This window comes from Mirounga angustirostris, unplaced genomic scaffold, assembly GCF_029215605.1.
Source record: "Mirounga angustirostris isolate CCGP_5_RB_7025 unplaced genomic scaffold, mMirAng1.0.hap1 SCAF_13, whole genome shotgun sequence".
NCBI classification, from domain to species: domain Eukaryota; kingdom Metazoa; phylum Chordata; class Mammalia; order Carnivora; family Phocidae; genus Mirounga; species Mirounga angustirostris.
This window is the reverse complement of record NW_026991721.1, coordinates 6,454,566-6,482,515: the sequence shown is the minus strand read 5'-3', so window position 1 is coordinate 6,482,515 and position 27,950 is coordinate 6,454,566. Positions and strand designations below refer to the sequence as shown.

The following is a 27,950-nucleotide window of genomic DNA, read 5'->3' as shown; positions in this document are numbered from 1 at the left end:
GGAGCAGAACAGACCATAGCTGTCCACAGTGGGAAGGGTAGAGAAGTGGTGTAGAGAAGGGTGAAAAAGAGACTCTCACATTAGGGAGCCCATGAATGGTGAGGATGAATCCCCAAGCATTTGCCTATGAAAGCAAGAGGGGCCAAATTTCCTGAGTTCTTACAACCAGCCAGACTTAGAGCCTGGAATTTTAAAAATCAGCATTCTCAGCTCTGGGAGGGCCTGAAGGGCATTAGGAAGTAGAGTCCCTGTACTTAAAGAGACAGCACAGCTCTGCAGATATAGAAGTTTGAAAAAATGCCAGGGGCAGATGGGAGGAAGAGTGATTTGCTAATCTCAGAGCATGACCAGGAGAGACAGGAATCATGGGGACACCCCTCCAGGAACAAAGAAGCTAGCAGGTGCCATTTCCCTCTCCCCCTCCTCAGCATAAAAAACAGAAACCTGCAGGAACCAGTGCAGCCAACACTCACTACTTACTACCTAACTTGCTTATGCCAAGCCCCACCCTTTCATGCTTTAGCAGATCTGCCCTTCCCAGCCACACTGGTCTCAATCCCACTTCTGCATGCCCTCTCCTTCAGGAGACCAGCGCAAACCCTACCAACACCGCATCTCCCTACCTGCGCATTTTGTGGGACCTCAGGTCTGGTGGCAGCAGGGGCAGGTCTCATTTCACAAGCAGACCATGGTACACCTTGCTAAAATGTGCCCCACCCCTACTGGGGACCAAACACTGCCCACAATAGGCAAAGAGAGCCTCTGCAGACAATGGGACTGAAGGAAAAAGAGGCCAGGACTCAATGGCAGAGCACACACAACACACATAGGAGATACTCCCTGAATTTCCAAGCCCTGGGGACTGGGGACACTGCACGGTGGGGCACTACAGGACGTGTTCTTCATAAGGCTATTACTGTTAAGAGTAAGAGTAAGAGAAGTGGCTGACTTTCCTAACATACAGAAACAGACACAGAGAGCTAGACAAAATGAGGAGACAGAGAAATATGTCCCGAATGAAAAAGCAGGACCAAACCACAGCAAGAGACCTAAGCGAAATGGATATAAGTAATATGCCTGATAGAGAATTTAAAGTAATGATCATAGGGGTGCCTGTGTGGCTCAGTTAGGTGTCTGACTCTTGATCTCGGCTCAGGCCTCAATCTCAGGGTTGTGAGTTCAAGCCCCACGTTGGGCTCCACACACACACAAAAAACCACACACACAAAATAAGGTAATGATCATAAAGATACTTACCGGACTTGAGAAAAGAGTGAAAAGCATCAGTGAGACCCTAACACAGAGATAAAAAAAAAAAAGAACCAGTAAGAGATCAAGAACACAATAAATGAAATTAAAAATACACTTGATGGAATAAATGCAGGCTAGATGAAGTAGAGGAATGAACTGATGACCTAGAAGACAGCGTAAAGGAAATTTACCAAGCTTAGCAAAGGAAAGAAAATTATGCAAATTGAGAATAACCTTAGAGAATTCAGTGACTCCAGGATTTCCTTTATAGGGATCTCATAAGAAGAAGAGAGAAAAAAAGGGGTAGAAAGTTCATTTGAAGGAATAATAGCTGTCAATTTCCCTAATCTGGGGAAAGAAACAGCTATCCAGATCCAGGAGGCATCTAGAAATCCCCCCCGTCCCCAATTCAACCAAGGAGGTCCATACCAAGGCACAAAGTAATTAAAATGGTAAAAGTAGTGATAAAGAAAAAAAATGTAAAAGAAGCAAGAGAAGAAGACAGTTACATACAAGGGAAACCTCATCAGGCTATCAGTGGATGTTTCAACAGAAACTTTTCAGGCCAGAAGAAAGTGGCATGATATCTTTAAAGTGCTGAAAGGGAAAAATCTGCAGCCAAGAATATCCAGCAAGGCTATCAATCAGAATAGAAGGAGAGATAAAGAGTTTCTCAGACAAACAAAAACTAAAGGAATTCATGACAGCTAAACCAGCCCTACAAGAAATATTAAGGGGGACTTTTTGAGTGGAAAGGAAAGACCCTAAGTGAGCAAGAAAAGTAAAAACACAAACAGCAAAAATAAGTATTTCTAAAAAAATTAGTCAAAGGATTCAGTAAATAAAAAGGGGGAAGGTGTAAAATATGACACCATATACCTAAAATGTGGTGGATAGAAGAGCAAAGGATGGGTTCAAACTTAAGTGACCATCAACTTAATATGGAATGCTATGTACAGAAGATGTTATATGCTGAATGATAACCACAAATCAAAACCCAGTAATAGATATGCAAAGAATAAAGAGAAAGGAATCCAAGTATATCATTAAAGAAAGCCAACAAACCATGAAAGAGAGCAAGAGAAGAAAGGATCAGAGAAAATCTATAGAAACAACCATAAAACAAGTAATAAAATAGCAATAAATATGGGCCTATCAATAATTACTTTGAATATAAGTGGATTAAACACTCCAATCAAAAGACATAGGGTGACAGAGTGGATAAAAAACAAGACCCAGGGGCGCCTGGGTGGCTCAGTCGTTAAGTGTCTGCCTTCGGCTCAGGTCATGATCCCAGGGTCCTGGGATTGAGCCCCGCATCGGGCTCCCTGCTCGGCGGGAAGCCTGCTTCTCCCTCTCCCACTCCCCCTGCTGTGTTCCCTCTCTCGCTGTGTCTCTCTCTGTCAAATAATAAATAAATTTAAAAAAATCTTAAAAAAAAAAAAAAAAGACCCATCTATGTGCAGCCTACAAGAGACTCATTTCAGACCGAAAGACACTTGCAGATTGAAAGCGAGGGAATGGAGGAGTGCCTGGCTGGCTCAGTCGGAAGAGCATGCGACTCTTGATCTTGGAGTTGTGAGTTTGAGCCTCACTTACTTAAAAATAAAATCTTTAAGGGTGCCTGGGTGGCTCAGTTGGTTAAGCATCCGACTCTTGCTCTCAGCTCAGGTCTTGATCTCAGGATCATGAGTTCAAGCCCTGCACTGGGCTCCATGCTGGGCCTGGAACCTACTTAAAAAAAAAAAAAAAATTAAAAAGGCGCTTGTGTGGCACAGTCAGTTAAGCAACCGACTCTTGGTTTCAGATTAGGTCCTGGTCTCCGGGTCGTGGAATCAAGCCCTGCGTCAGGCTCCATGCTCAGCCTGGAGTCTGCTTGGGATTCTCTTACTCCTCTCCTTCTGCCTCTCCACCCCACATGTGACTTGCATGTGCACTCTCTCTCTCTCCAAAACAAATGAATCTTTTTTTTTTTTACAGAATGATGTTGCCTGTGGGATTTTTTTTTTAATTAAAATAAAAAAAATCTTTAAAAATAAAAGAACAAAAGTGAGGGGGTGGAGAAACATTTATCATGTAAATGGATATCAACAGAAAACTGGGGTAGCAATACTTATATTGGACAAAATGACTTTAAAATAAAGACTGACAAGAGACAAAGAAGGACATTATATTAAAAGGGACAACCCATGGGGCGACTGGGTGGCTCAGTCAGTTAAGTGGCTGCCTTCAGCTTGGGTCATGATCCCAGAGTCCTGGGATCGAGCTCCACGTTGGGCTCCCTGCTCAGTGGAGAGCCTGCTTCTCCCTCTCCCTCTGCCTGCCTCTCTGCCTACTTGTGCTCTCTCTCTCTCTCTGTCAAATAAATAAATAAAATCTTAAAAAAAAAAAAAAGGACAATCCAACAAGAGGATATAACAATTGCAAATGTTTGTGCGCCCAACATGGGAGCACCTAAATACATAAAACAGTTAATAACAAACATAAAGGAAATAATAGATAGTAATACAATAATGGTAGGGGACCATAACACCATACTTATATCGATGGGCAGATCATTTAAACAGAAAATCAACAAGGAAAGAGTGGCTTTGAATGACACGCTGGACCAGATGGACTTAATAGCCACATTCAGAACATTTCTTCCTAAAACAGCAGAATACACATTCTTTTCAAGTGCACATGGAACATTTTCCAGAATAGATCACATTTTAGGCCACAAAACAAGTCTCAACAAATCCAAAAAGTTGAAGTCATATCATGCATCTTTGCTGACCACAACAGTGTGAAACTAGAAATCAATGATAAGAAAAAATCTGGAAAAATTGCAAATACATGGAGGTTAAATAACATGCTACTAAACAATGAATGTATCAACCAAGAAATCAAAAAGGAAATAAAAAATTACATGGAAGAGTGCCTGATTGGTTCAGTTGGAAGAGTATGGGACTCTTGATCTTGGAGTCGTGAATTTCAAGCCACACTTTGGGTGTAGAGATTACTAAAAAAATAAAAATAAATAAATAAATGAAAGAAAAAAAAGAAACTTAATAAAATTATGTCAAAACAAATGAAAATGAAAACACAATGGTCTAAATCTTTAGGATGTGGCAAAAGTGGGTTGTAAGAGGGAAGTTTATAGCACCACAGGCCTACTTCAAGAAGCAAGAAAAACCTCAAATAAACAACCCAACCTTATATCTAAAGGCGTTAGAAAAAGAAGAACAGACAAAACCCAAACCCAGCAAAAGGAAGGAAATAATAAATGATATTGAAACTAAAAAAACCAAAAACAATAGAATAGCTCAATGAAACCAGAAACTGGCTTTTTGAAAAGATCAACAAAATTGATAAACCTCTAGCCAGATTCATTAAAGAGAGAGAGAGGACCCAAATAAACAAAATCACTAATGGAAGAGGAGAAATAGCAACCAACACTACAGAAATACAATTATAACTGAGTATTAGGAAAACCTATATGCCAACAAATGGGACAACTGAGAAGAAATGGATAAACTCCTAGAAACATATAACCTCCCAAAACTGAATCAGGAAGAAATAGAAAATTGGAACAGAGCGATTACCAGGAATGAAATTGAATCAGTAATCAAAAAACTCCCAACAAACAAAAGTCCAAGACCAGATGGCTTCATAGGTGAATTCTACCAAACATTTAAAGAAGAGTTAATACCTATTCTTCTCAAATTATTCCAAAAAGTAGAAAAGGAAGGAAAATTTCCAAATTCATTCTATCAGGTATCACCCTGATACCAAAAGCAGATAAAGACATCACCAAAAAAAAAAAAAAAACAACCACAGGCCAATATCTCTGATGAGTATAGATGCAAATATCCTCAACACAATATTAGTAAACTAAATCCAACAATATATTTTAAAAACTATACACAGCAATCAAGTGGGATTTATTCCCAGGATGCAAGGGTGATTCAATTCAATATTTGCAAAACAATCGATGTGACATGTCACATCAATAAGAGAAAGGATCTAAAACCATATGATCATTTCAATAGATGCAGAAAAAGCATTTGACAAGCCCAACATCCACTTATGATAAAAACCTTCTGCAAAGTAGGTCTAGAGGGAACATACTTCAACATAATAAAGGCCTTATATGAAAAACCCACAGCCAACATCATACTCAATGGTGAAAAACTGAGAACTTTTCCTCTAAGGTCTGGAACAAGACAAGGATGCCCACTCTCACCATTTTTATTCAACATAGTCCTAGAAGTCCTAGCCACAGCAATCAGACAACAAAAAGAAATAAAAGGCATCCAAGTTGGTAAAGGAAGAAGTAATACTCTCACCATTTGCAGTTGACATGATAATACATATAGAAAACCCCAAAGACTCCATCAAAAAATTACTAGAACTGATAGATGAGTTCAGTAAAGTCACAGGTTACAAAATCAATGTACAGAAATCTGTTGTGTTCCTATACACTCATAATGAAGCAGCAGAAAGTGAAATCAAGAAAACAATCCCATTTACAATTGCACTGAAAACAATAAAATATCTAGACATAAGCTTAACCAAAGAGGTGAAAGACCTGTACTCTGAAAACTATAAAATGCTGATGAAAGAAATTCAAGATGATTCAAAGAAATGGAAAGACATTCCATGCTCATGGGTTAGAAGAATAAATATTGTTAAAATGTCTATACTACCTACAGCAATCTACAGATTTAATGCAATCCCTATCAAAATGTCAACAGTATTTTTCACAGAACTAGAACAAATGATCCTAATATTTGTATGGAACCACAAAAGACCCCAAATAGCCAAAGCAATCTTGAGAATGAAAAACAAAACTGAAGGTATCACATTCCACATTTCAAGTTATATTACAAAGCAGTAGTAATTAAAACTATTAAAACTATGGTAGTGGCATAAAAATGGATATAGATAAATAGAATAGAATAGAAAACCCAGAAATAAACTCACAGTTATATGGTCAATTAATCTTTGACCAAGGAGGAATGAATATACAATGGGAAAAAGACAGTCTTTTCAATGAATGGCGTTGGGAAAAGTGGACGACAACATGCAAAAGAATGAGACCGGACCACTTTCTTTCACCATACGTAAAAATAAACTCAAAATGAATTAAAGATCTAAATGTGAGACCTGAAACCATAAAATCCTTGAAGAGAGCACAGTCAGTAATTTCTCTGACATCGGCCATAACAATATTTTTCTCGATATGTCTCCTAAGGCATGGGGAAATAAATAAAAGTAAAAATAAACTATTGGGACTACATCAGAATAAAAATTTCTGGGGGCACCTGGGTGGCTCAGTTGGTTAAGCGACTGCCTTTGGCTCAGGTCATGATCCTGGAGTCCCAGGATCGAGTCCCGCATCGGGCTCCCCGCTCAGTGGGAAGTCTGCTTCTCCCTCTCCCGCTCCCCCCTCTTGTGCTCTCTCTCTCTCATTCTCTCTCTCAAATAAATAAATAAAATCTTAAAAAAAAAGAATAAAAATTTCTGCGTAGCAAAGGAAACAAACAACAAAATTAAAAAGCAACCCACTGAAGGGGAGAAGATGTTTGCAAATTACATCTGATAAAGGGTTAGTATCCATAATATATAAAGAACTGTTACAACTCAACACCCAAAAAACAAATAATCCAATTAAAAAATGGGCAGAAGACACAGACATTTCTCCAAAGAAGACATACAGATGGCCAACAGACAGATGAAATGATGCTCAACATCACTCATTATCAGGGAAATGCAAATCAAAGCCTTACACCTGTCAGAATAAAATAAAATAAAAAATATAAAATATAAAAAATAACAGGTGTTGGTAAGGATGTGGAGAAAACAGAACCCTCTTGCACTGTTGGTGGGAATGCAAACTGGTGCAGCCACTGTGGAAAACAGTATGGAGGTTTCTCAAGAAATTAAAAATAGAACTAGCCTAAGACCCAGCAATTACATGACTGGATATTTACTCCCCAAATACAAAAACACTAATTCAAAAGGATATATGTCACATTGTTTATTGCACCATTATTTACAATATTTACAATAGCCAAACTGTGGAAGCGGCCCAAGTGTCCACTCATAGACAAATGGATAAAGAATATGTGGTATATATAAAATGGAATATTATATGGTATATATAATAGAATATTATTCATTCATAAGAATGAAATCTTGCCATTTGCAACAACATGGATAGAGCTAGAGAGTATAATGCTAAGTGAAATAAGTCCTTCAGAGAAAGACAAATACCATACGATCTCACTCATCTGTGGAATTAAAGAAAGAAAACAAATGAGCAAAGGAAAAAAAAGAGAGACAAACCAAGAAACAGACTCTTTTTTTTTTTTAAGATTTTATTTATTTATTTGAGAGAGAGAGAGAGCACCTGAGAGGGGGGAGGGCCAGAGGGAGAAGCAGACTCCCTGCTGAGCAGGGAGCCCCTATGCGGGACTCAATCCCAGGACTCCAGGATCATGACCTGCTTAACTGACTGAGCCACCCAGGTGCCCAAGAAACAGACTCTTAACTATAGAGAACAAACTGATGGTTACCGGAGGGGAGGTGGGTGGGGGATGGGTGACATAGGTGATGGGGATTAAAGAGTACCCTTAGCATGATGAAAAAAATTAAATTAAAACAAAGTGTTGGGGGGATATGGGTTGGCCTAAGGTGACCCCCACTGGCAAAGCTGGACAAAGAAGTCCAGAGTGACATCATATGCCCCAGCAGTTGCTTTAGCCTTTTGGTGGAAAGAACTTTAAAGGGCACGTGGTCCGGTCGGAAATCCTTCCTAGATACCAGTTGGCTCTGGGGTTCAAACTGCCTAGCTCAGCGTAAGTAGGTATGTGACCTTGGGCTAGTTGCTTAGTATTCCTATGCCTCAGCTTCTTCTGTAAAATAGAGATAGTAACACCTATCTCATAGGATCAAAAAAGTGCAGTTACATAAAGCACAGTAAGTGTTAATTGGTATTATTACTCTCTCTATCATTAACAATGATGGAAACCTCCCTCTTGGATTAGTGTTGCAGGATTTCTCTGCCTTTGGTGCCCGTGGTTCTTGGTCACGCCGCTTCGAAGAGTGAAGAGGTAGACCAGACGAAGAGTGGTGGGCAGCAAAGCAAAGTTTATTGAGTGATAGTATAAAGCTCCTGGAGAGGGAGGGGGCCCAAGAGGGTTGCCCCCAGAGTTTCTAAGTTTAGGGGTTTTTATGAGCTCTTTTGCAGAACTATCTTAAGCAATCGGTGTGTGCTGAGTCGTACCAAATCAGGGCTTTGGTCACGTACCTGACTACCTATTAGGTTAATGTCTCTGTGCTGATGGTCTTTTTTTGCTGACTCCTGGGGGCTTATGTCTTAACTGCCCCTTGCCCATGATATTGACAAATGCTTTGTGGTCAATTGTCTTATTTTAGGACATTTTGCAGAAGTCATTTCTGCAAAGGCTGCAAAGCAGAATGTTAGTAAGGTCCTGTCTAAGCTATAAAACAGGATGATAGTGCTATTTTTATTTTAGCTGTCCTGACTCCATATTTTCTTGTTGGAGACCCTGGCCCTGACTACTTAACTGTCTAACTAACTCCAAACATTATTACTAACATAAAACTATCAGACATTATTTATTGAGGACGTACTTTATGTACTTTAAATTTAATCTTCACAATAATCCTACATGATGGATATTATTACATTTTACAGAGGAAGGTCCTATGGCTCAGAGAGTATAAGTGAGTTCCCAATGAGTAAGAACTTAAAGTCAGTACTAACTCCAAAGTCTTTCCCCTTAACCACCATGCTATCCTGTCTTTCTGCTGAAATTCACTGCAAAACTGTTCCCATGCCCCGAATTCATTCTGCCCAGTGCAGCTCTTCTGGAAGCTCAAGGTCACTCCTTTGACTACAGCTGCTTGCTGAGTGCTTGGACACAGCCAAGTGCATAGTGGCATTGGGTGCCGGGTTCCCAGTAATGAGAGACATGCCCCTGCCCTCCAGGAGCTCAGTGTCTGTTGCCAACAGCAGATGAGTAAAGAGTTTGGGGGAGGACTGCTAGTTGTACCCCAACTCCATTCTCCTCATCTTCCTAGGTACATGGCCTCCCAATTAGAGATTACATTTCCCAGTAAACTTTGCATCTAGGTGTGGCTAAAGAGGACAGAGACAACGTGAGAACCTTCCAGTCTTGGATTTAAAGTGTTGGGCATGTGAACCTCCATTTTCCCCCTTCCTATGGGCCAGAGTGTGGATATAAGAAGCAAATAGGATCAATATTCTAGGGCAGAGTTTTCTACCAGCGTTCTGCAGAACCACAGAATTGGCCTCGAGATGTTTCCAGGCCAGGGGTTCTGTATTGTGATAAAAAAAATAAATAAATAAAAGAAAAAGGCAGCATTATTTTTTAACTTCATGTGCCCTGTGATGCCCAGGCTTTCAGCGATGGTCAGTAACCAAGCAGCCTCAGAAACCACTAGAGGTTGTTCAGCCCCGTCTGGCACTGCACAGGGGAACTGTGTTCATCCATGAGTCTTTCCTCAGTTTTTAAGGTGAGCACAGGAAGTCGGTTGATCATTTGTGAATACGTGTTGCCAAGACAGGAGGAGGTGAAGACTGATGACATCAGCCTCGCCCCACTGAATGACCTTCCCCAAACTCCCCTTATGCACCGATGACTGTCTGATGGGAGCAGACAAACTTCCTGGTGTGATGGAAAATCAGAGGAAATTTTCCTTCCAAATAAATAATTTTTACACGTTGTGACTCAGCTGCTTCCCTGCTGTTTTGCTGTTGACATAAACACTATAAAACATGAATTATGCCGGTTAGAAGTGAATGATAGCTTGATGTCATATTTTTGCAAGTTTCTTGCTTAGTTATTTATTATGCCCTTCTATTGTATGTCTTATTAGCATTTGTGTTTTACAAATGTGTCTAATGGTCCAATGTGGTGATTTTTCATTATGAGGTATGAAATGAAAGAGTTGGGGCTCAGGACAAGGACAAATCTGGTAGGGTTAGTAGTAAAGAATTACAATTTACAAAGGCAGCAATGGCTTCAGCAATATTGAAAAGAACTTAACTACAAATTTACTGCCATTTGACAAGTAGATGAGCTGATTGTTATCAATTGGTATTTCAAAACAAACTGATTAAGGCTTTTATTCTAAAGATCACATTCGGTAAAAAGGCTTAAAGAGCAAGTTATTTGGTGGCAGAACTCACTGTCTAGACAAGAGAACCTAATAATGCTGGCAGGTGAAATTAGAGTGAGTGAAATGGTAGCGCGTGATACCAAATGAAGAAGTAAAGAGGTTCTATTCTCAGAGCAATAAGTTGATGTATTGATGATGTCACATGATGCTGAAAAGCTGTTTGTTAATGAACTAAAAAACAACAGATTCTTGGGGCGCCTGGGTGGCTCAGTCAGTTGAGCGTCTGCCTTCGTCTCAGGTCACGATCCCAGGGTCCTGGGATCGAGCCCCAGTCAGGCTCCCTGCTGAGCCTGCTTCTCCCTCTCCCTCTGCTCCTCTCCCTGCTTGCGCTCTCTCTCTCTGACAAATAAATGAATAAAATCTTAAAAAAAAATAAACCAAACAGAAAACAACCAAAATCCAACAAGCAAAAACTTGTTGTTGTCACACACATAATGTTTTCTTTTTTTAAAAAATTTTTTAAAGACTTTATTTATTTATTTGAGAGAGAGAATGAGAGACAGAGAGCATGAGAGGGAGGAGGGTCAGAGGGAGAAGCAGGCTCCCGGGACTCGATCCCAGGACTCCAGGATCATGACCTGAGCCGAAGGCAGACGCTTAACCAACTGAGCCACCCAGGCGCCCAATGGTTCACTTTATTAAACCCAGACTGGTTTCCTTGAGAATGTTTTAAAAAACTGTGTGATAAAATCCAGAATTCTACTTCTGTGTATGTACCAAAAGAATTGAGAGCAGGGACTTGAGCAGATATCTGTACACCCATGTTCACAGCAGCATTATTCACAACAGCCAAAGGTGGAAACAACACAAATGCGCATGGACAGCTGGGTGGCTAAACAAAGTGTGACATGTACATATGATGGAATGGTACTCAGCCTTAAAGAGGAAGGAAACACCTGCTACAACGTGGATGAACCCAGGAGACGTTGAGCTAAATGAAATAAGCCAGACACAAAAGAACAGATATTGTACACTTCCACTTAAATGAGTTACTTGGAATAGGCAAATTCAGAGACAGAAGTTTGAATAGTGGTTATCAGGGGCTGTGGGGAGGGGATAATGAGGAGTTGTTGCTAAATGGGGAGAGTTTCAGTTTAGGAAGATGAAAAAGTTCTGCAGGTGAATAGTGGTGATAGTTACACAACATTGTGAGTGCGCTTGATGCCCCTAAATCGTGCACTTAAAAAATGGTTTAAATGGTAAATTTTGTTACGTATATCTTACCACAGTAAATTTTTTTTAAAAAACCTGCAAAAACTGGGACAAAGAGCACAGAAATCTCCTGTCAAGTATAGAAATCTGGCGGCTTTTCACTCTGTACATGGTCCGTTGGGAAAGCAAGTTGGTTGGGGAAAGAGGCTGACTGACTCTACAGGATGGGTCATCTTATCTAATTGGTGAGGACTCCCCCACTGATTGCCTTCTAATAGGAATTGACGTGGGACACAAATATCTTCCCATTCTGTGAGCATTTTAAGAAGCCATCCATAGACCTGTCTCTTGGACCCATCATGTGATCAAGTTCTGTGTTCTTTCCAAGTCTCTGCAAGTGGCCAGCCCAACAGATATTGCTCATGAGTTCATATACATCTGCACCTTAGGCTCTTTTTCCTTTCACGCAAAGTGGATAACATCTGCATTGCCCAGCGTTCGGCCCATTGGGAGGATTTTCCTTCACCACTGCCTTTCAGGGCTACCTGTGAATGGTGTTGTCATGCAGCAGGTGTCCACTTCTGGATGTCGCTGGCCTACTGTGCAGAGCCTCTCGTAAAGCAGGTTTGTACTTTCTCCTCATCTCTTTGAAGACTTTGAGTGTAAACCGAGGGAAAGGAAGTGAAGCAGTAAGAGCAGATGGGAGTCTAAACCACCTGCTCATGCAGTTTATTTGTGCCTTCTGGATCTGCTTGGGCCCAGTATCATATATACCACCTCAATTTCTTTTTTCTTTTTTAAGATTTTTTAAATTATTTATTTATTTGAGAGAGAGAACGCAAGCAGAGGGAGCGGCAGGCAGAAGGAGAAGCAGACTCACTGCTGAGCCGGGAGTCCGATGCAGGGCTTGATCCCAGGATCTGGAGATCACTACCTGAGCTGAAGGCAGATGCTTAACCAACTGAGCAGATGCTTAACTGACTGAGCCACCCAGACGCCTCATATACTGCTTCAATTTCTAATGAGATGCAACTGTGAAAATCCAGTTTTGTGATTCTTCGGGTCCGATAAAACCTGTGGAACATTTGGGTTCAATAATCACTTGGTGTTCCATAAATCAGGCATTCAATCTTTACTAAGTCCCAGTAGCAAGCCAGAGGCTGCTTTTTAGAATATAGAATAGTCATTAGCAGTGGATAGCATGGCCCAAATTCCAAGGGTCTTAGCTGTGATGCTCCTATTGGGGCTTGCCAGAGGCTCCGCCTGGCATCTTTGGCTGACACCTAACTTGGGCACCTGGACCTACTAGGCATAATGCCCATAAAGGTAGGGTAGCTTGCCTCACAGCCTGGGCTTTTGAAGAGCCTTTTTTAGATCCAAACATAACATTGTCAGATGTACAGTTTACCTGGTAAATGAGTCAAAGCAGCTGCCCAGGTAGGATATATGTGGGCTCCCAAATCCAAAAGGCATATCAGACATTGCTCCTCTTTCTGCATGATGTATGGTGTAAGGATCAGCAACTTGTCTCTCACTTTAGAAGAGATAGCCAACATTTCCCCAGACCTCTGTACCCTTACACATTCTCCTGATGTGTCAGGTCCTTGAACTTCCACAGGGTTCATCTCTGGCACACATATGTCTAAGGCACCAAGGTGTTGGCTCTTTCCTACTCACAGCACCCAGTTAGCATAACGGCAATGGTTGAGTATATCAGCATGGTGTTCTCTGTGTTTTCAAGACTGTTAAAGTCCCTCTGGACCTTGCAGTTTGCAGGAGAATGGCATAAGCCAGGGTCAAGACAGTAAGATACTGTTGCAACAGATACTGATACAACAAGATACTGTTATCCCTGCTATGTAAACTGAAACTGTAATTTCCCATACTCCTGGGAATGTAAGAAAGCATTTACTAATTCAACAGCCATAGGCCAGTTGCTGGCATTTATATTGATTTTCTGCAATCAGGATATCAAATCTAGAATTGTAGCTGTGATGGGCATTGCCACATCATTAAGTTTGCTTTTCCACTGTCAAACAGGTAAGTTGTAAGAGAATATGCCTCTCTCAAATCCCTAATGGTGGCATTAACCTCTGCACTTTCTCCAGAGTTTTGGTATTGTTTTTGGTTTATAACTTATAACTGGGAAGACAATTCCAGGGGTTTTTACTTGCTCCCCATCTTTTTTTTTTTTTTTTTTTTTTTACCATAATAGCCCACAGCAGAGCAGCAGGAAACCAACGGGAGATTCTGCCAGCTACTGAGCATTAATATCACAATAAATTCTGGAATGGGAGAAAGGACTACAGCACAAATCTGAGGGCCTTAGGAATGTGGCCTTTGATCTCTAAAGGCCTCCAGTGCTAATTGGTCTCCATGGGTAATAATCAAATTAACATCTGAAACTACAGTGAATTTTCACAGTGTCATTTTAGTGAAGCTGGAACTGTATTCCTCAGACTTCTCTTCCCTGCTTAGTCCTGACTTAGTGTGGGCCACAAGTGACATTTTGTGCAAGATTTGGAAAGTGTAGAATTGAAACAGGAATTGTATGGAAAACATACAACCTGACTGGGAAAACCTTCCTTTTTCCACTAGGAAGGTTGGTCTGGGGGCACCAGACATAGTTGTAACTCATTCACAATGACCCTTATTTGGGGACTCGCCTTGTTGGCATGGGGCAGCAGGTGGGTCTACAGCTCCTCCAGCTTATGCCAGATCCTCCTTCAACTTCTGTCACTTCTGTTCTGGTGCGTGTTTGGCTTCCTGACAGAGTGCCTGTTTCTCCTGTAGGTCACCTGCATCATCAACGTTGGAGGCTTATGTGCAGAGAGGGACTGATGTGGGTTCCGGTTTATCTTGTAAGGTCTAGCTCACCCTCATAAGTGCCAGTTGATTCATATTTCCCCCACCTTGTTGTCATCTCGACTGCCTGCCTGCTGTCCAGGCAGGCTCCAGCACCAGAAAAAAGACAACAGTCTTCCATAATCAGCTCTCACAATTATGTAGAGTCTTACCCCTGCAACACATCTTTAGCGCATATAACCGCTCCTGGTAATTTTGTTTCTCTGATCAAATCCTGGCTGATACTTTAAAAGTATCACTTTTAAAAGTAACTTTTAAAGAGTAACTTCAAAAGATACACAAACTGCCATTTTCTTTGTTAGAAGAAACTTAGAGTTCAGTCCATGTCTCTTGTCCCTTTGTGACCAAAGGTAAATAAATCAATGTCTCTGTAGAGTCCTTATCTTCACAAAGTGCTTATGACAGGTTTTGTTTTGTTTTGTTTTGCTTCTCAGCGGTGCTGTGTGAACATAGAATCAAGAGCAGCTCCTTTGCTTGAGGAAAGAGGAGAAGGTAGTGTGATAGATTGAATGTAAAAATAGCCCCCTCCTTCTATCCATAAGGCCCCTGATATTGGAACTCTGCAGCATGTATTTCCCTGCCTCTTGACTCTGGACTGGTCTTGTGACTTACTTTGGCCAATAAAATGTGGCAGAAGTGATGGAGCGTCTCTTGAAAGCCTCAAGAGAGTTTGCCTGTTTCCCCTTGCACTCTTGAACCCACACTTGGGCAATGAGAACAAGCCCAGGCTCATCTGCTAAAGATAAGAGAGACCATATAGAACACAGCTGAGTCATCTTGGGTGAGGCCATCCTGGACTAGCCAGATCCCAGCCACCATGCCAGCTGACCATGGACTGTGAGAACACAGCTGAGATCAATCGAGCCCAGCCCAGATCAGCGGAACCACCAGATGACCAATAATCTGATGAGAATAAGTCTTTTTTTTTTTAGATTTTTTTTTAAAGATTTTATTTATTTATTCATGAGAGACAGAGAGAGAGAGGCAGAGGGAGAAGCAGGCTCCCAAGGAGCAGGGAGCCCGATGCGGGACTCGATCCCAGGACTCTGAGATCATGACCTGAGCCGAAGGCAGACACTTAACCATCTGAGCCACCCAGGTGCCCGAGAATAAGTCTTTTAAAGCCTTTATGTTTTGAGGTGATTTGTTACACAGCACATTGCTAACCGATACAGGAGCCTGGAAAAGCGACACATTAAAAAATGGGTAGGAACTCTCCAGGTGGATCAAAAGAGAAAAGGCATTGTGGGCAAAAGGAAGATCATGTGCAAAGAATGGAGGTATGAATGGGCCCAGCTTTAGGCAACGGTGTGCTGGTAAATGTTTAATGTAAATGTTAATCTCTTCATGTATAGCTCTGATGTGAATATTGGCTGTATATTTTGGTTTTTGTTAACGAGTAACAAACTGTTTCCATGAAGGACAAAGGAGTAGACGTCTTAGACTTTGGGGGCCATATAGGCCTATAGGCACCACTCAACTCTGCTATTGTTGTGCAAAACCAGCCACAGAATAATAAGTGAATGAATGAATGTAGCTGTGTTCCAATAAAACTTTGTTTACAAAATCAGGTGGTGGGCCAGATTTGGCTTGTAGTTTGTTGAACCCTGATCTGGATGATCAACAAAACAATAAATCGATTTGATTTATAGTGTTTGTTGATTTGTGGTATAATTATTCCCACCCTGGTTGATTTCATGCTACTAATGTAACATTTGGGAAAAATGTGCAGGAAGTAGCACATCATTCTACAGGATTTCCACCAGGCAGATAGAATAGACATAAATAACCTTAAGAGCATAAACAATAGTAAAATCTAGTAAACTAATTGGAAAGTAACGAGTTGTCAGTATTGATTAACTTTGCTCGTAATATACTTTATTTGATAAGTCTATAGAATTTAGTAATTTAATATTAATTTTTAATATAATTGTCTTGTGTTCAACAACTGGCTGGCAAAATTCAGCTTTCAAGAGCCAGTAAGAGCCAGTCTTGGCATACCATTGCATTCAGGGAATGGTGTGTAAAATCCAGTGTGGCTGGAACATAATGGGGGTAGAGAAGCAATGGGAGATGTAGCTGAAAAGTTGTTTTGGAGGGCGGGGATCAGACTAGGCCAGGTCTTGTGGGCTGGTAAGCGGAGGACAGTGTTTCAAACAAGGGAATGATAAGATCAGGCTGCTTTAAGAAGGATCACTCTGGATACAGAGAGGAGACTGTGTTTGCCATGGGGAGTCCGAGGTAAGTAGGTAAGTTAAGTATGGTCGTTGAAGTAACCATAGAGAAACTGATGGCTTGGACCAACACAGGTTTTGTAGGGAAGGAGATTTGGGTAGATGCCATCTATTCAGGAGTCAGAATCTATAGGATATGGTGACAGGTGTTGCTGGGAAAAGGGTGAGGGAGGCGTTAAGGAGACACCAAGGTTGGGCTTGAGCATCTGCTTGAATGGGTTGCCAGTCCCTGAAACTGAGTGTACCGGAGAAGCTGGTTTGAGCAAAAGGTGAGATGTCTGGTTTTGAACATAATGGGTTTGATGAGTCTGGGGAACGCCCAGGAGGGGAGCTCTAGGTTGGAAACAAAGTTGGGATAGAGGACCCAGGATCCTGCCTCTTGTGGCTCCAGCTCATGGGAGGGTCCCCACTCCTGTCTCTGCCCTGGCTCTTGGCCACGCTGGAAGCCACATCCCCTCTGTGGGACTCAGCCTTCCCATCTGTAATGGGGTATTAGGCTGAGTCCTGCTTCCCTGTTGCCTGAGTGTTGTGAAAATCCTACTAGATTTGTATGGGAGTGGAGAGTCCTGTCCTGTCCTCTGCCCACGGGAGGGTGCAGGGGGATCTTTTGGAGAGGAAAGGGCATGGTTAGCCAGGGCCCTCAGATTCCTGCAGCCCTTCTGGGTCCGAGGAGCTAATCTCAGGTCTCTGAGATTGAGAAAGGGGCTGCCACTCTCACCTCCCCTCATTGCCTCCCCTTCTCCCTTACTTCCCCTCAGCTGGATGCCCCCAGGGGCTGCCCTGCTCCTCAGGGGCTCCTGCCCTGCGTCCCTCTTCACTCCCCTGGCACAGCCTGAGAAGCTGCCCAATCATGTTGGTGGATCGCCAGCTTCACCTCAGGCATGCAGAGTGTGTGGGCTCTCTACTCCTCTCTCCCACTCAACCCTACTCTCTGGAGGCTTCTGTAAGCAGGCTCTTTAACAGAGCCTACTCGGACTCCTGAGTTTGATGGGGTGGGACAATAGATTCCAATGACAGGGACTGGGGCTTGTAAGTCTGAGCACTCTGGGTTCTGTCCTGGCTCAGCCTCTCCCAGCCCGGTGAGCCTGGGCACCACACCTTTTTGTACCTCAGTTTCCTCTTCTGTGAAAGGGGGATAAAGAATAATACCGCCTTCACAGGGGTGGTGGAAGAATCAAGTGAGTGAAAATACACAGGCACAGAGAAAGGCACCAGCCCATCGTAAGTGCTCAGGAGACATCAGCTGGTGTCACTGTTCTTATCCTTGTGCCTTCTCCCAGTAGCATTTGCAACTGGAGACCCTTCCCCGGCCTGCTTCAGTGACTCCTCTTCATCTACAACAGAGGTCCCCACCTGGTGTGTTGCTGTGTCAGCCAGGAAGGGGCTGCAGATGGTGAGAGATCATGACCCCTCTGCTGTGGGGACAGCCCGGCCTTCCCTGACGGTCATCATAGCCATTCCATTCACTCCAGCGTCCCACATAGGATGATCCGAACTTCCAAGCGGGACATTCAAGGTCTTTCTTAGCTGGTGCTGATGTGTTTTCCCCATCTGGGTAGCCCAGCACTCCCTGGCTCGCAGAGGTCCCAGCTTTCTCACCTGCGGCGCATGCATGGGTCTCTCTGTCTGGAGCACTCTCCTCTGTCCCAGTTCTCAGCTGGGACATCCCTTCCCCAGGGAGCTTCTCCAGATGGCCCAGGAGCCACTTTGCCCATCTTTCTATAATCATAACCATCAAGGCTGCTGCTTGCCCATACAGTGCCTTTGAGCAAGGTAGAAAAAAGCACTCTTACCTCAAAATGCTTTCTTCTATCTGCCGGTAAACCCACGGAATAGATGTGCCAACTTGTAACGCCTACAACACAAAGGGTGTCTGTCCTGGAGGAGCCCTGATGACACCAGACCTGCTACTTAGGGAACATTTCCACGTGCTGGGCACTGTGCCAAGTGCTTTATCTCAAATACTGTTCACAAAGCTCAGGACAGAAATGGTTAACTTTTTTTGTTGTTTTGTTTGTTTGTTTGTTTGTTTGTTTGTTTGTTTTAGGAATGGTTCATTTTCATAGGTGAGGAAAGTGAGGCTCAAAGGCTAAGACCAGGATCATGTACCCAGTAGGTGGCAGAGTCATGGTTTGAACTCCAAAGCACGGAGGCAAGTAATTGCTTCCATTAAGTCATTGTCACCCAGGTAACTGCTTCCACATCTGTCCCAGACTTTATTGTGAGCTCTTTGAGGGAGTGACCACATTCCACCCACTGCCAGCTCTGGAAACGAGTAGAGTGGGCACAGAGTGGACAGCACCACATGGGTGTTGGAAGAAGCCTCTTTGCAAGGCACTGGGGACCCAGAAGCTGGAACCTGTTTTCCTGTAGCTGAAGCTGCAGGTGTTTGGACCAAGGAGTCCCGGAGCCCACCTCCCCTCCTTGCTTAGTCACCGAAGGCTAATATTTGATTTGGTGCCTACTTAGGGTCTGCCTTTGCTTCTGAAGAGAAACCCTCTCCCAGGGCCTGATGATTCCAGATGATTCCAGTTAATTCTTGAATCCAGATTTTTCTGAGTCCAGAATTGTGCTCTCTGCTGAAGTGGGGCAAAGTTTATAAAAGAAGGCCCACCAGCCTTAGGGGCTGGGAAGGCAGGAGAGGTCTATCAAGGCAGATCTTAAAGGCAATTCTGAGTTTTCCAGGAGAACCCAGGACAAGGTGAAGGATATTCTTGGCAAAGGTATGACCAGAGGCTAGGGCCGGAGGAGGGCAATGGCAGACAGACACCTGTTGGCCAGGGGGCCAGAGCATGCTTTTCTTTGGATAGACGACTTTGAGTCTAGTACAATTCTTTATTGCTGCTTAACACCAGAAACCTAATTATGACTTTGTGCGTCTCTAATTATTGCCTTTTGCCTTTTCCAGAGCTCTACTGGTACAAAGTGGGGTGCTATAAAAATAGCCTCTTTTCAAGCCCAGAGACTGTCATCCAAACTGTCGACTAACCATTGAAATCTCTATCATCCAAACAGGTGAAGGATTGTCTCTGTGAAAAATAAAATAAAGAGGAGCTGATAGCAATGTCTTGGTTTCTTCACTTTACATTTTTTGGGGAAAGTCCCGGGAGTCCGCCTAGCCTAGGGCACGGGAACGTCTTTATTCAAATGGCAGTGTGATGGCACTTAGGGAGCACAGACTCTGAAGCTACACAGTCTGGATTCAAGTCCTAGCTGTGGGACCCCGAGTGTCACTTAATCTCTCCAAGTTTCAATTCCATCACCCCTCGATGGTGCCCATCTCGTAAGTTAATGTGTGTAAAGCCCTTAAACAGTGGCTGGCACACAGCAGACCATGTTAGCTATTATTTTTATTACTTGTCCAGATATGTCAAAATAGCTCTGAGGAAAGTAACAGAAACAGTCCTGATTCTCTGGTGGTCTTTTTTTTTTTTTTTTTTTTTTAAGATTTTATTTATTTATTTGACAGAGAGAGAGAGATAGCGAGAGCAGGAACACAAGCGGGGGGAGTGGGAGAGGGAGAAGCAGGCTTCCCGCCGAGCAGAGAGCCCGATGTGGGGCTCGATCCAAGGACCCTGGGAGCATGACCTGAGCCGAAGGCAGACGCTTAACGACTGAGCCACCCAGGCGCCCCTTCTCTGCTGGTCTTAAGGGAGTTTCATTTGTAACTGTTGGATGTCCTGCTGTGCTCAGGGACGCTGGGGTCAGGGAATGGTCCTCATCTGTGTCGGGATGTCTTCTCCTTGTGGGGAGGGCCAGTGGTGAAGTTGGTGACTCAGAAGGGGGAAGGGGATTTGAACACCTCCTTACTGGGTATGATCCTCCATCCAACCTCTGCTCAGCCTGAATGGTTGTTATATATATATATATATATATATATATATATATATATATATATATATATATATATATATATATATATATATAAATATAATATATAACGGCTCTGGTCCTTCCTTCAGTTTATAGGTCCTGCTCCAGTTCCAATGTCTCCCTGTGTTCCCCACAGCCCCATGAGCCTTATCTGCCTTGCTTACCTACGTCCCCAAGTTAGAGATGATGCTCAGTAAGTGGGGCTGAATTGAATAAAAAGGCATGATTTAGCTTTTCTCAAAGGAAAATAGTGGAGCTGAGGTGGCCAGTCTGCGTCGGTGAGCCCAGTCAGTCAAGGGGGGGTTGATGAGGGTTGCGAGCCTCTGGGAAGGGTGGTGGAAGAGCCTGATTGAGCCTGGGCCCTCTTCCTCACGGTGACAGTCACAGCTGCTATTTTTGGGTGTCCACCTCATCCTCAAACATGGGAAATCTGGCTTTCAATGACTGACATACAACCTGTGCCTTTTAAAGATATTTTATTAAAAAAAAAAAAGAAAAGAAAAACCAACCAAACAAAAAGCCCAACCCAAGAACTCTTGGTTCTGGGAGTCTGGGAGCAGCTTAGGTCTGTGGGGAGGGTGGAACCTGGAAGACAGACGGTGTGGAGGTCTCTGACCCCTGGGAGGAAGAGCAAGAGCCCCGGGGAAGCTGACAGGCAAAGCAGCCTTTCCCAGGGCTCAGCCCCCTTCTGCGTGAGGCCTGGGCTCACCCACTTGGAAAAGACAGGTGGGTGGCTCAACCCACAGAAAAAGGCAGGGTGGGCAGTTCCGGACAGGCCTCAGACCTCTTGTTAAGGTCACCAACCAGTCAGGAAGGAGACAAGGGTGGCCCGGGGCTTGATCGGGCCTATCAGCACCCTCCACGAAGGCGGGGTTCAACTCACCCTAGGGAGGCAGGCTCAGATTGGGAGATGCGGGCCCAAGAACTGAGCAGAAGGGGCCCTGACGAGGTGGGAGCTGGGGCAGTTCCCAGGCAGGACTCCCGGTGGGCAGGGTAGGACCCAGACACTTCAGAGCTCAGTGGCCCTGGGGGCCGCGGGGCAGCGCCCGGATGGGCCGGGGCGGAGGATTGTCCAGGACCGGTTCAGGCCGGGCCCGCACGCCGCCCCGGCGCTTTTGCTTGCGCAGCAGGTAGCTCGAGTACTGCACCTCGGGCATGGCCAGCTTGAGGCAGGCCTCGGTGGCTGGCCCGGCGCCGCCGCTGGGCAGGTCGTAGCCCATGATGTCCACCTTGCGGCTGGGCTGCCACGGCTGCAGCTGCTTGGTGCGGATCTGCGCGGCGGGCCGCAGCACGGGCTCCTCGCCGAAGCAGCGCCGCAGCAGGCGCTCCCGGGCCTCGCGCAGCTCACGCGCCTCGCGCTCCACGCAGGCGCGGCCGGCGCTCGCCACGCGGCGCCAGAACGTGGCGTTGAAGTGGTCGTAGAGGCCCGCGTCGAGCGCGTTCCAGGCGCGCGCGGCCCGCGCCAGCGCCGCGGGGATGGCGGCGAGGCGCGAGCTGGCGGCGCGCGCGTTGAGCTTGGCGTAGAGCACGTCGTCCAGGTCCCAGGCCAGCAGGCGCCGCAGCAGCACCAGCGACTCGTCGAAGTATTCGGCGATCATGACGAGCGAGAAGACCTCCTCCACCTGGCGGATGAGGCCCGCCAGGTAGGCGGCGTCGTCGCGCGGGCTGCGCTCGTTGTCGCCGCCCAGGTCGTAGGCCAGCGTGTTGTGCGCGAACATGGCGAAGTGCTCCCCGGCGCGGTAGTAGGCCTCGGGCGCGCGCAGGAAGGCCTCGAGCGACGCGTTGGGCACGCGCCGAAAGGCCGGGCAGTACTGGTTGTAGTAGCTGAAGAGCGACTCGAACATGGCGGCCGGCTCGCGCAGGATGGTGACATAGACGGTGCCGGGCGGCATGAGGCGCTCGAGTTCCGCGCGGTCGAAGCGCAGGTGGCTGGCTAGCATGTGTGGTGGCCGCGTGGCTGGGTGCACGAAGTGTGCCGAGAAGTTGCGGGGGTAGCAGAACTGGTGCTCGCAGCTCGGGTGCGGCAGGGCCACCGTCAGGTTGTGGCGCTCGGCGAAGCGGAACAGGATGTTCTGGACGGTGGTGCCTGCAGTCTTGTGCGTCTTCAGGAAGGCCACAGTCATGTGCTTGGGGCGGGGCGGTGAGTCCCGCAGAGGCGGGCAGCTCAGAGGAAACAGCTTGGGGTACCTGCCAAGTCCGGGGTGGGGGCAGTTTGCAGGGGGAAGGAAGTGTGAGAGGGGTGCGTCTCGACCCCTGCCCCTCCCCGTGGACGGTAAGACGGGCACAGAACGGCCCATCCTGGCTATACCCATGGACCCGTAGAGGGGTATGGCAGGCAGCCTCTAAGAGGACCCCCAGTGATCCCTGCAGGCCTCTGGGTATTCACTCTCTCGTGTATTTCCCTCCCCGTGAGTATCAGCAGGACTTATTGATGCCGTTAGGGAATAGAATAGGGAGAAACGAGGGGATGTCACTCTTGAGATTACATTATAAAAAGACTATGGCTTCTATCTTGGTCTCTCTCCCTCTCTCTCTAGGATAACTCAGGCAGGGAGAAGCAAGCTGCCATACTGTGAGCAGCCCTTATGGGGAAGTACCAGGTGGCAACAGTCCAGGAGGTACTGGGCCCTCAGTCTGTCTGCCTGCTTGAAGAACTGAATGCTGCCAGCAACCACATGAATGAGCGTGGAAGGGGAGCACTTCCAGTCAGACCTTCAGATGAGACTGCATCTTCAGCAGCCAGCTTGATTGCAACTCCCTGTGACCTTGAGCCAGAGGTACCCAGCTAAGCCACACATGGATGCCTGACCCACAGAAGCAAGATAATAAATGTTTGATGTGTTCACGTGCTAAGTTTTGAGGTAATTTGGCCACACAGAAATAGATAACTATTATAAGGACAGAGGCCCTTGGAGATCCTTGAGAAAGTCTACTCTACACCTATAGAAACTGAAGACCAGGAGAAGAATCATTTACGTTTTCTGGCAACTCAGATAAAGTCACCATATTCTCTTGTTCTCTGTCTTCTTTCTCATTTTTCCTCTTTCTCTGGCTCCTCATCTTGTCGATGAGTGGCATGGGCTTTGAGGCAATCTATTTGTTATACGATTCTGTTAAGTTCCCTGGAGCTTCGTTCGTTCAGTCAACAAATTTTTTTTGAGCATCTATTATGTGCCAGGCACTGTTCTAGGCTCAAGAATTTTGCTAGTATAAAAAGCAGAGAATACTCCTAGCCTTCATGAAGCTTTCATTTCTGTTTCCTTGTTCCTGAAACAAAGGTGTTGGGGATTACAGATGACCTGTAAATTCCCTTCAGACTTTGAGTTACTCTCATTTCTTTTCTGTCCTAAGCATCATGTAATGAGGACTACTCTAAGCACCTTTGAGACCACCACTGAGATTTTCTATCTGTGGCTGGTTTGGGCTCAGGGTTATATCTACCCAGATGCCCCTCCTAAAGACCAGCAAATCCTCCGACAAGGAGAACTGAGCCCATTCACACCATTCTCATGGGCAGATAATGTAGGAAATGGGAAGCTGAGGTCCTGAAGGGTGCAGGGATTTGTTGGGTTCACATAGCCGGGAGTAGGGCAAGGGCTCCTATTAGTTGTCACATGGTATCCTGTATCAGGATGGCTGACTGGGTCACACATACCATCATTCCCATTCTATAGATGAGGAAACAGGCTCAGAGAAGTGAGGGCATTTGCCTAGCACAGCAGAAGCAATGAGAAGTTTGCAGTCCTTTGGGGGAGGCACTCAGAATGCCGTGGGAAGGACTTGGACTGGATTAGAATCCCAGTTTAGCCACTGACTAACTCTGTGCCTTCAAGCAACCTTTCAGTGAAGACCAGTCCCTGCCCAGGGAGGTTGTGTGGATCTAAAGAGAATGTATAGAAAGCACTTTTAAGAATAGGGGGAAGGAGCAAAACCCAGCAGAAGACAGACTCTCCTGGCAGATAGAAGGAATGGGAAGGAGAGCTCCCAGTTCTGTTGCCAACGCAGCAAGAATGCAACTCGCCTGGGTCCCGCCCCCACACTGAGGCCCTGCCCCCTTACCAGCTGAGCTGTGCCCCCTGGTGGATGAGGAGGCTTAAGGTGCTGCACCCTAGCACCAGCAGCAGGATTTTCCTTCGGCTCATCATCTTGGTGGCCTGCTGCACGTGCTGGAGGATGGGTGGCATGATGTGGTACCCACCCCTGGACCAGCCGGGGCCTCGCTATCCAGGACTCCCTTCGCCGACACTCATGGGGGCTCCTGGGGCTCTGGTAGCAGGGCCAGTATTCCTGAGAGGCCTGGCAGAAGGAGGAGGCAAACAGGTTTGCAGCAGGCAGAGGAGATGGGCTGTGGGCCCCAGCAGGACTGCTGCAAAGGAGAGCTCCAAATGGTGGGGTGAGCAGAGAAGCCAGAGAAGATCGGATTCCTACCTCCCATTACCAAGACCCTATCTCCACACGGCTCCAGATAACTTAGTCATGGGTGGAATTACAGGCTCTGGGGTGTGGCCAGCCCTTCAAGCTGTAGCTACTCCTCCCTTGAGCCCTGTCTTGGCTTCTCTCCCTGACCCTTAATTAGTCTTTGTCTTGTGGTCATTTGTATCTGTCTCCCCAGTAGACTTACCTTAGCACCAGGGCTTGGCTTAAAGCACAGAAGTTTCAGTTCAAGGTATCCCTCCTCCAGGACTCCTTGCCTGACTGCTTCAGCCAAGAGTTGGTCTTGACTCCCCAGAGACTGAGCTCCTCAGAAACCACTAACCAGACCTATAGCTTCTTGAGTCTCTTGACTTGGGCAAGGGATCAATACTGCAGGCTTACAACACGTAATATACTATTACATACTTAATTTCATTTAATGCCCACCACACCCTAACATAGGTATTATTCCCCATTTTGCAGACAAGGAGACTGAGGCTCTAGGGATGGCGCTACTTGTCCTGTGGTCACACAGCTGTTGGCAGAATCAGGATTCAGACCTGCTCTTTCTGGTTTCAAAGCCCATCCCCCTAGACGTTATGTGTGCTGCTTCCACAGAGAACTGGTTTCCCCATCCCTGCTCTGGACTCTGGCAGTTCTGCATGCTTCTGAGCCCTGAGCCTTCCTAGCTGGGCACCTGCCCTGGGGGCCCAAGACCAATAAATCCATGAGGGAAAGAAAGGAAGGACTTGAAATCAGAACCCTATCTGGATTTCATCCCCAGACACCTGAAACCCTGGCTGCCCCATCAGCTGACTCTGCAGTGAGAGGTGCCTGGCCAAGGCGGGGACATGGCAGCCTGGCAGAGGGGTGGGGGTGTGGTGAATACAGAGGTGCTCCTGCTTGTTGTTCTGCGGAGATTCTCCGGGAGAAGGTGGGCTTCCATCCCAGGTGAGTGGCAGGAGTGAGAGGCACAAGAAGGGCCTGCTTTCCGGCCAGTCACCTGTCCCCATGTGAATGCCTTGGCTCAAGGGCAGCCTGGCCTTTGGCAGTGCTATGGAAAGTCAGTTTCAGCAGCAATGCCTGTCTCCCCACTGTTGTAGGGTCCCTGTCTCAGAGGCCTCAGTCTCCAGGTCTGGGTTCAGCTTCAGCCTCACATACACATGTCTTGAAAGGGGAGAGGGAGCCTGGAACCCTGTGGGCATTTGCACATACTTGGAACTAGGACACCTGGGTCCCAGGAGGGATGAGGTAATGTAAAAACTTTTGACCATCACTTTCCCCTGGGGCTTGAAGCTTGGTTTCCAGTCCCTCTTCTTTACCGCTACCTCCCCTGGCCCCTCGTTAATCCTGGATTACATTTAAACCTGTTTGGGTAGAAAGATGTCCTGCTTATGCCTTTCCTTTCTCTCCAGGCCCCATCACCTGGTTTCCTCCACCAGCCTGCAGACAGACTTAATCTGCCTGGAGCCGAGGGAGGTAAAGGGTACAGCCACAGAGGGTTAACCAAGGGCATAGCAGAGAAAGCCTAAGGCCCTGCTGTGTTTTCAAGAATTGATAGGGGCAGAGAAGGGCTGGCTTTGCCTGAGCAAGGAAGCCTACAAGAGGAAGTCAGAGCCTGTGGCCTCTGCCACTCATCCTGCCTTGAGGATTTGGTGACAAGATGGGAGTTTTCAAGGGGGCAGAGTGGGGGGGGGGCAACCTATTCTCATCTGTGCTAAACTCGCTAAAACTACCCTATTTTCAGTGGACTCTGGGTCACCCAAGGAGGTCAAGCCTGGAGGGAGCTACACTGGGAGAATTTGCTTGGAGAATGCTTCAACCAGGCTGCATAGAGAAGGACGACAGTGCTTGGTGGTCCTCTCCATCCCACTCCCCTCCATGTCTTAGCTCTGGGGACCCGACCAGCCAGACTCCAGTCTGAGGCCCCCTTGGAATAGGGAATCATCAGCACAAGAACTCCCTGGACACCAGCCCTCAGAGGTGGGCACCAGTTTCTGCTTGGCCACCACCAGTGACGGGATGCTCACCACCTTCAGGTACAGCCTGGTCCATTTCTGAGCAGCCTCAAGCTGTTCAAAAGTTGTGTCTGGCACAGCTGGGATCAGCCTGCCGCCGTTAGTGCCCTCCTCAGCTTGTCCCCTTGCATCTTCCACTCCACACGATTGCTAGTGCTGCACTCCTAGACCACACGGGTCATTTTTCTCCATGACAGACCTTCAGGTATTTGAAAACAGTAACCTTGTCTCCTCTGGGTGGGCACTCAGCCAGGCTAAACATTCCAGGTCTTGCGAGAGGGTGCTGCTTGGACACTGGAGGAGGCCTCCCTTCCCTTGGCAAGTTCTCTCCATGATGGCTCCTCTGGAGCTGGAGTCCGAGCACTGGCATCTGGGGAACGGGGCTGGCTGGGGCTGGATTTAACCTCTGTCATCTCTAGGATGCCGTGGGGTGGGTGGTGGTCTCCTGGCCCCCCGGCTCTGGCCGATCGCATGCTTCAAACTACTCCCCTGCTTCCCCTGTCTCTTCTCCATGGAGAGAGTTTTCCTCAGCTGTCCCAGACAGGTCAGGATGCCCAGCCTCATCAGAATATCAGTGCTAATTTTAGTCAGAACAATTTACCTCAGGCTGCTGCCTGGTTTTGCAAATTGCTTTCCTTTCTCCAGGGAACCAAAGAAAAAAAATGGTCTAGCTAGCCAGAGCTTTGAAAACTGGCCTGGACACCCACCCACTCCCAAATGAGCCCTTTTCTCTCTCCATCCCAGCCCTAGGGCCAATATAGGTGCTTTTAGAGGAGGAGGGTGTCCTGGCCTGGACCACCGGACCTGACCATTGGATGACCTGGAGACTCCATCCTTACTTGAGGATGGCACAGCCCAATGAGTAGGGAGGGAAACTGCCCAGGGCACTAGAAAGGAAGGGGCCAAGGGCTCAGGGGGTTGCAAGTAAGTG

General features: G+C 46.1%; 1 protein-coding gene across 1 annotated transcript; it reads right to left on the bottom strand.

The window, feature by feature from the left end:
* Positions 1-20,813: 20,813 nt before the first annotated feature.
* On the bottom strand, positions 20,814-24,772 carry GAL3ST3 (galactose-3-O-sulfotransferase 3). The gene is made up of 2 exons (XM_045892546.2): positions 24,648-24,772; positions 20,814-22,775 (listed from the first exon to the last, which is right to left on the bottom strand). Exons 1-2 carry the CDS (start codon positions 24,770-24,772, stop codon positions 21,605-21,607), a joined length of 1,296 nt encoding a protein of 431 aa, XP_045748502.1. The 3' UTR covers positions 20,814-21,604.
* Positions 24,773-27,950: the final 3,178 nt, after the last annotated feature.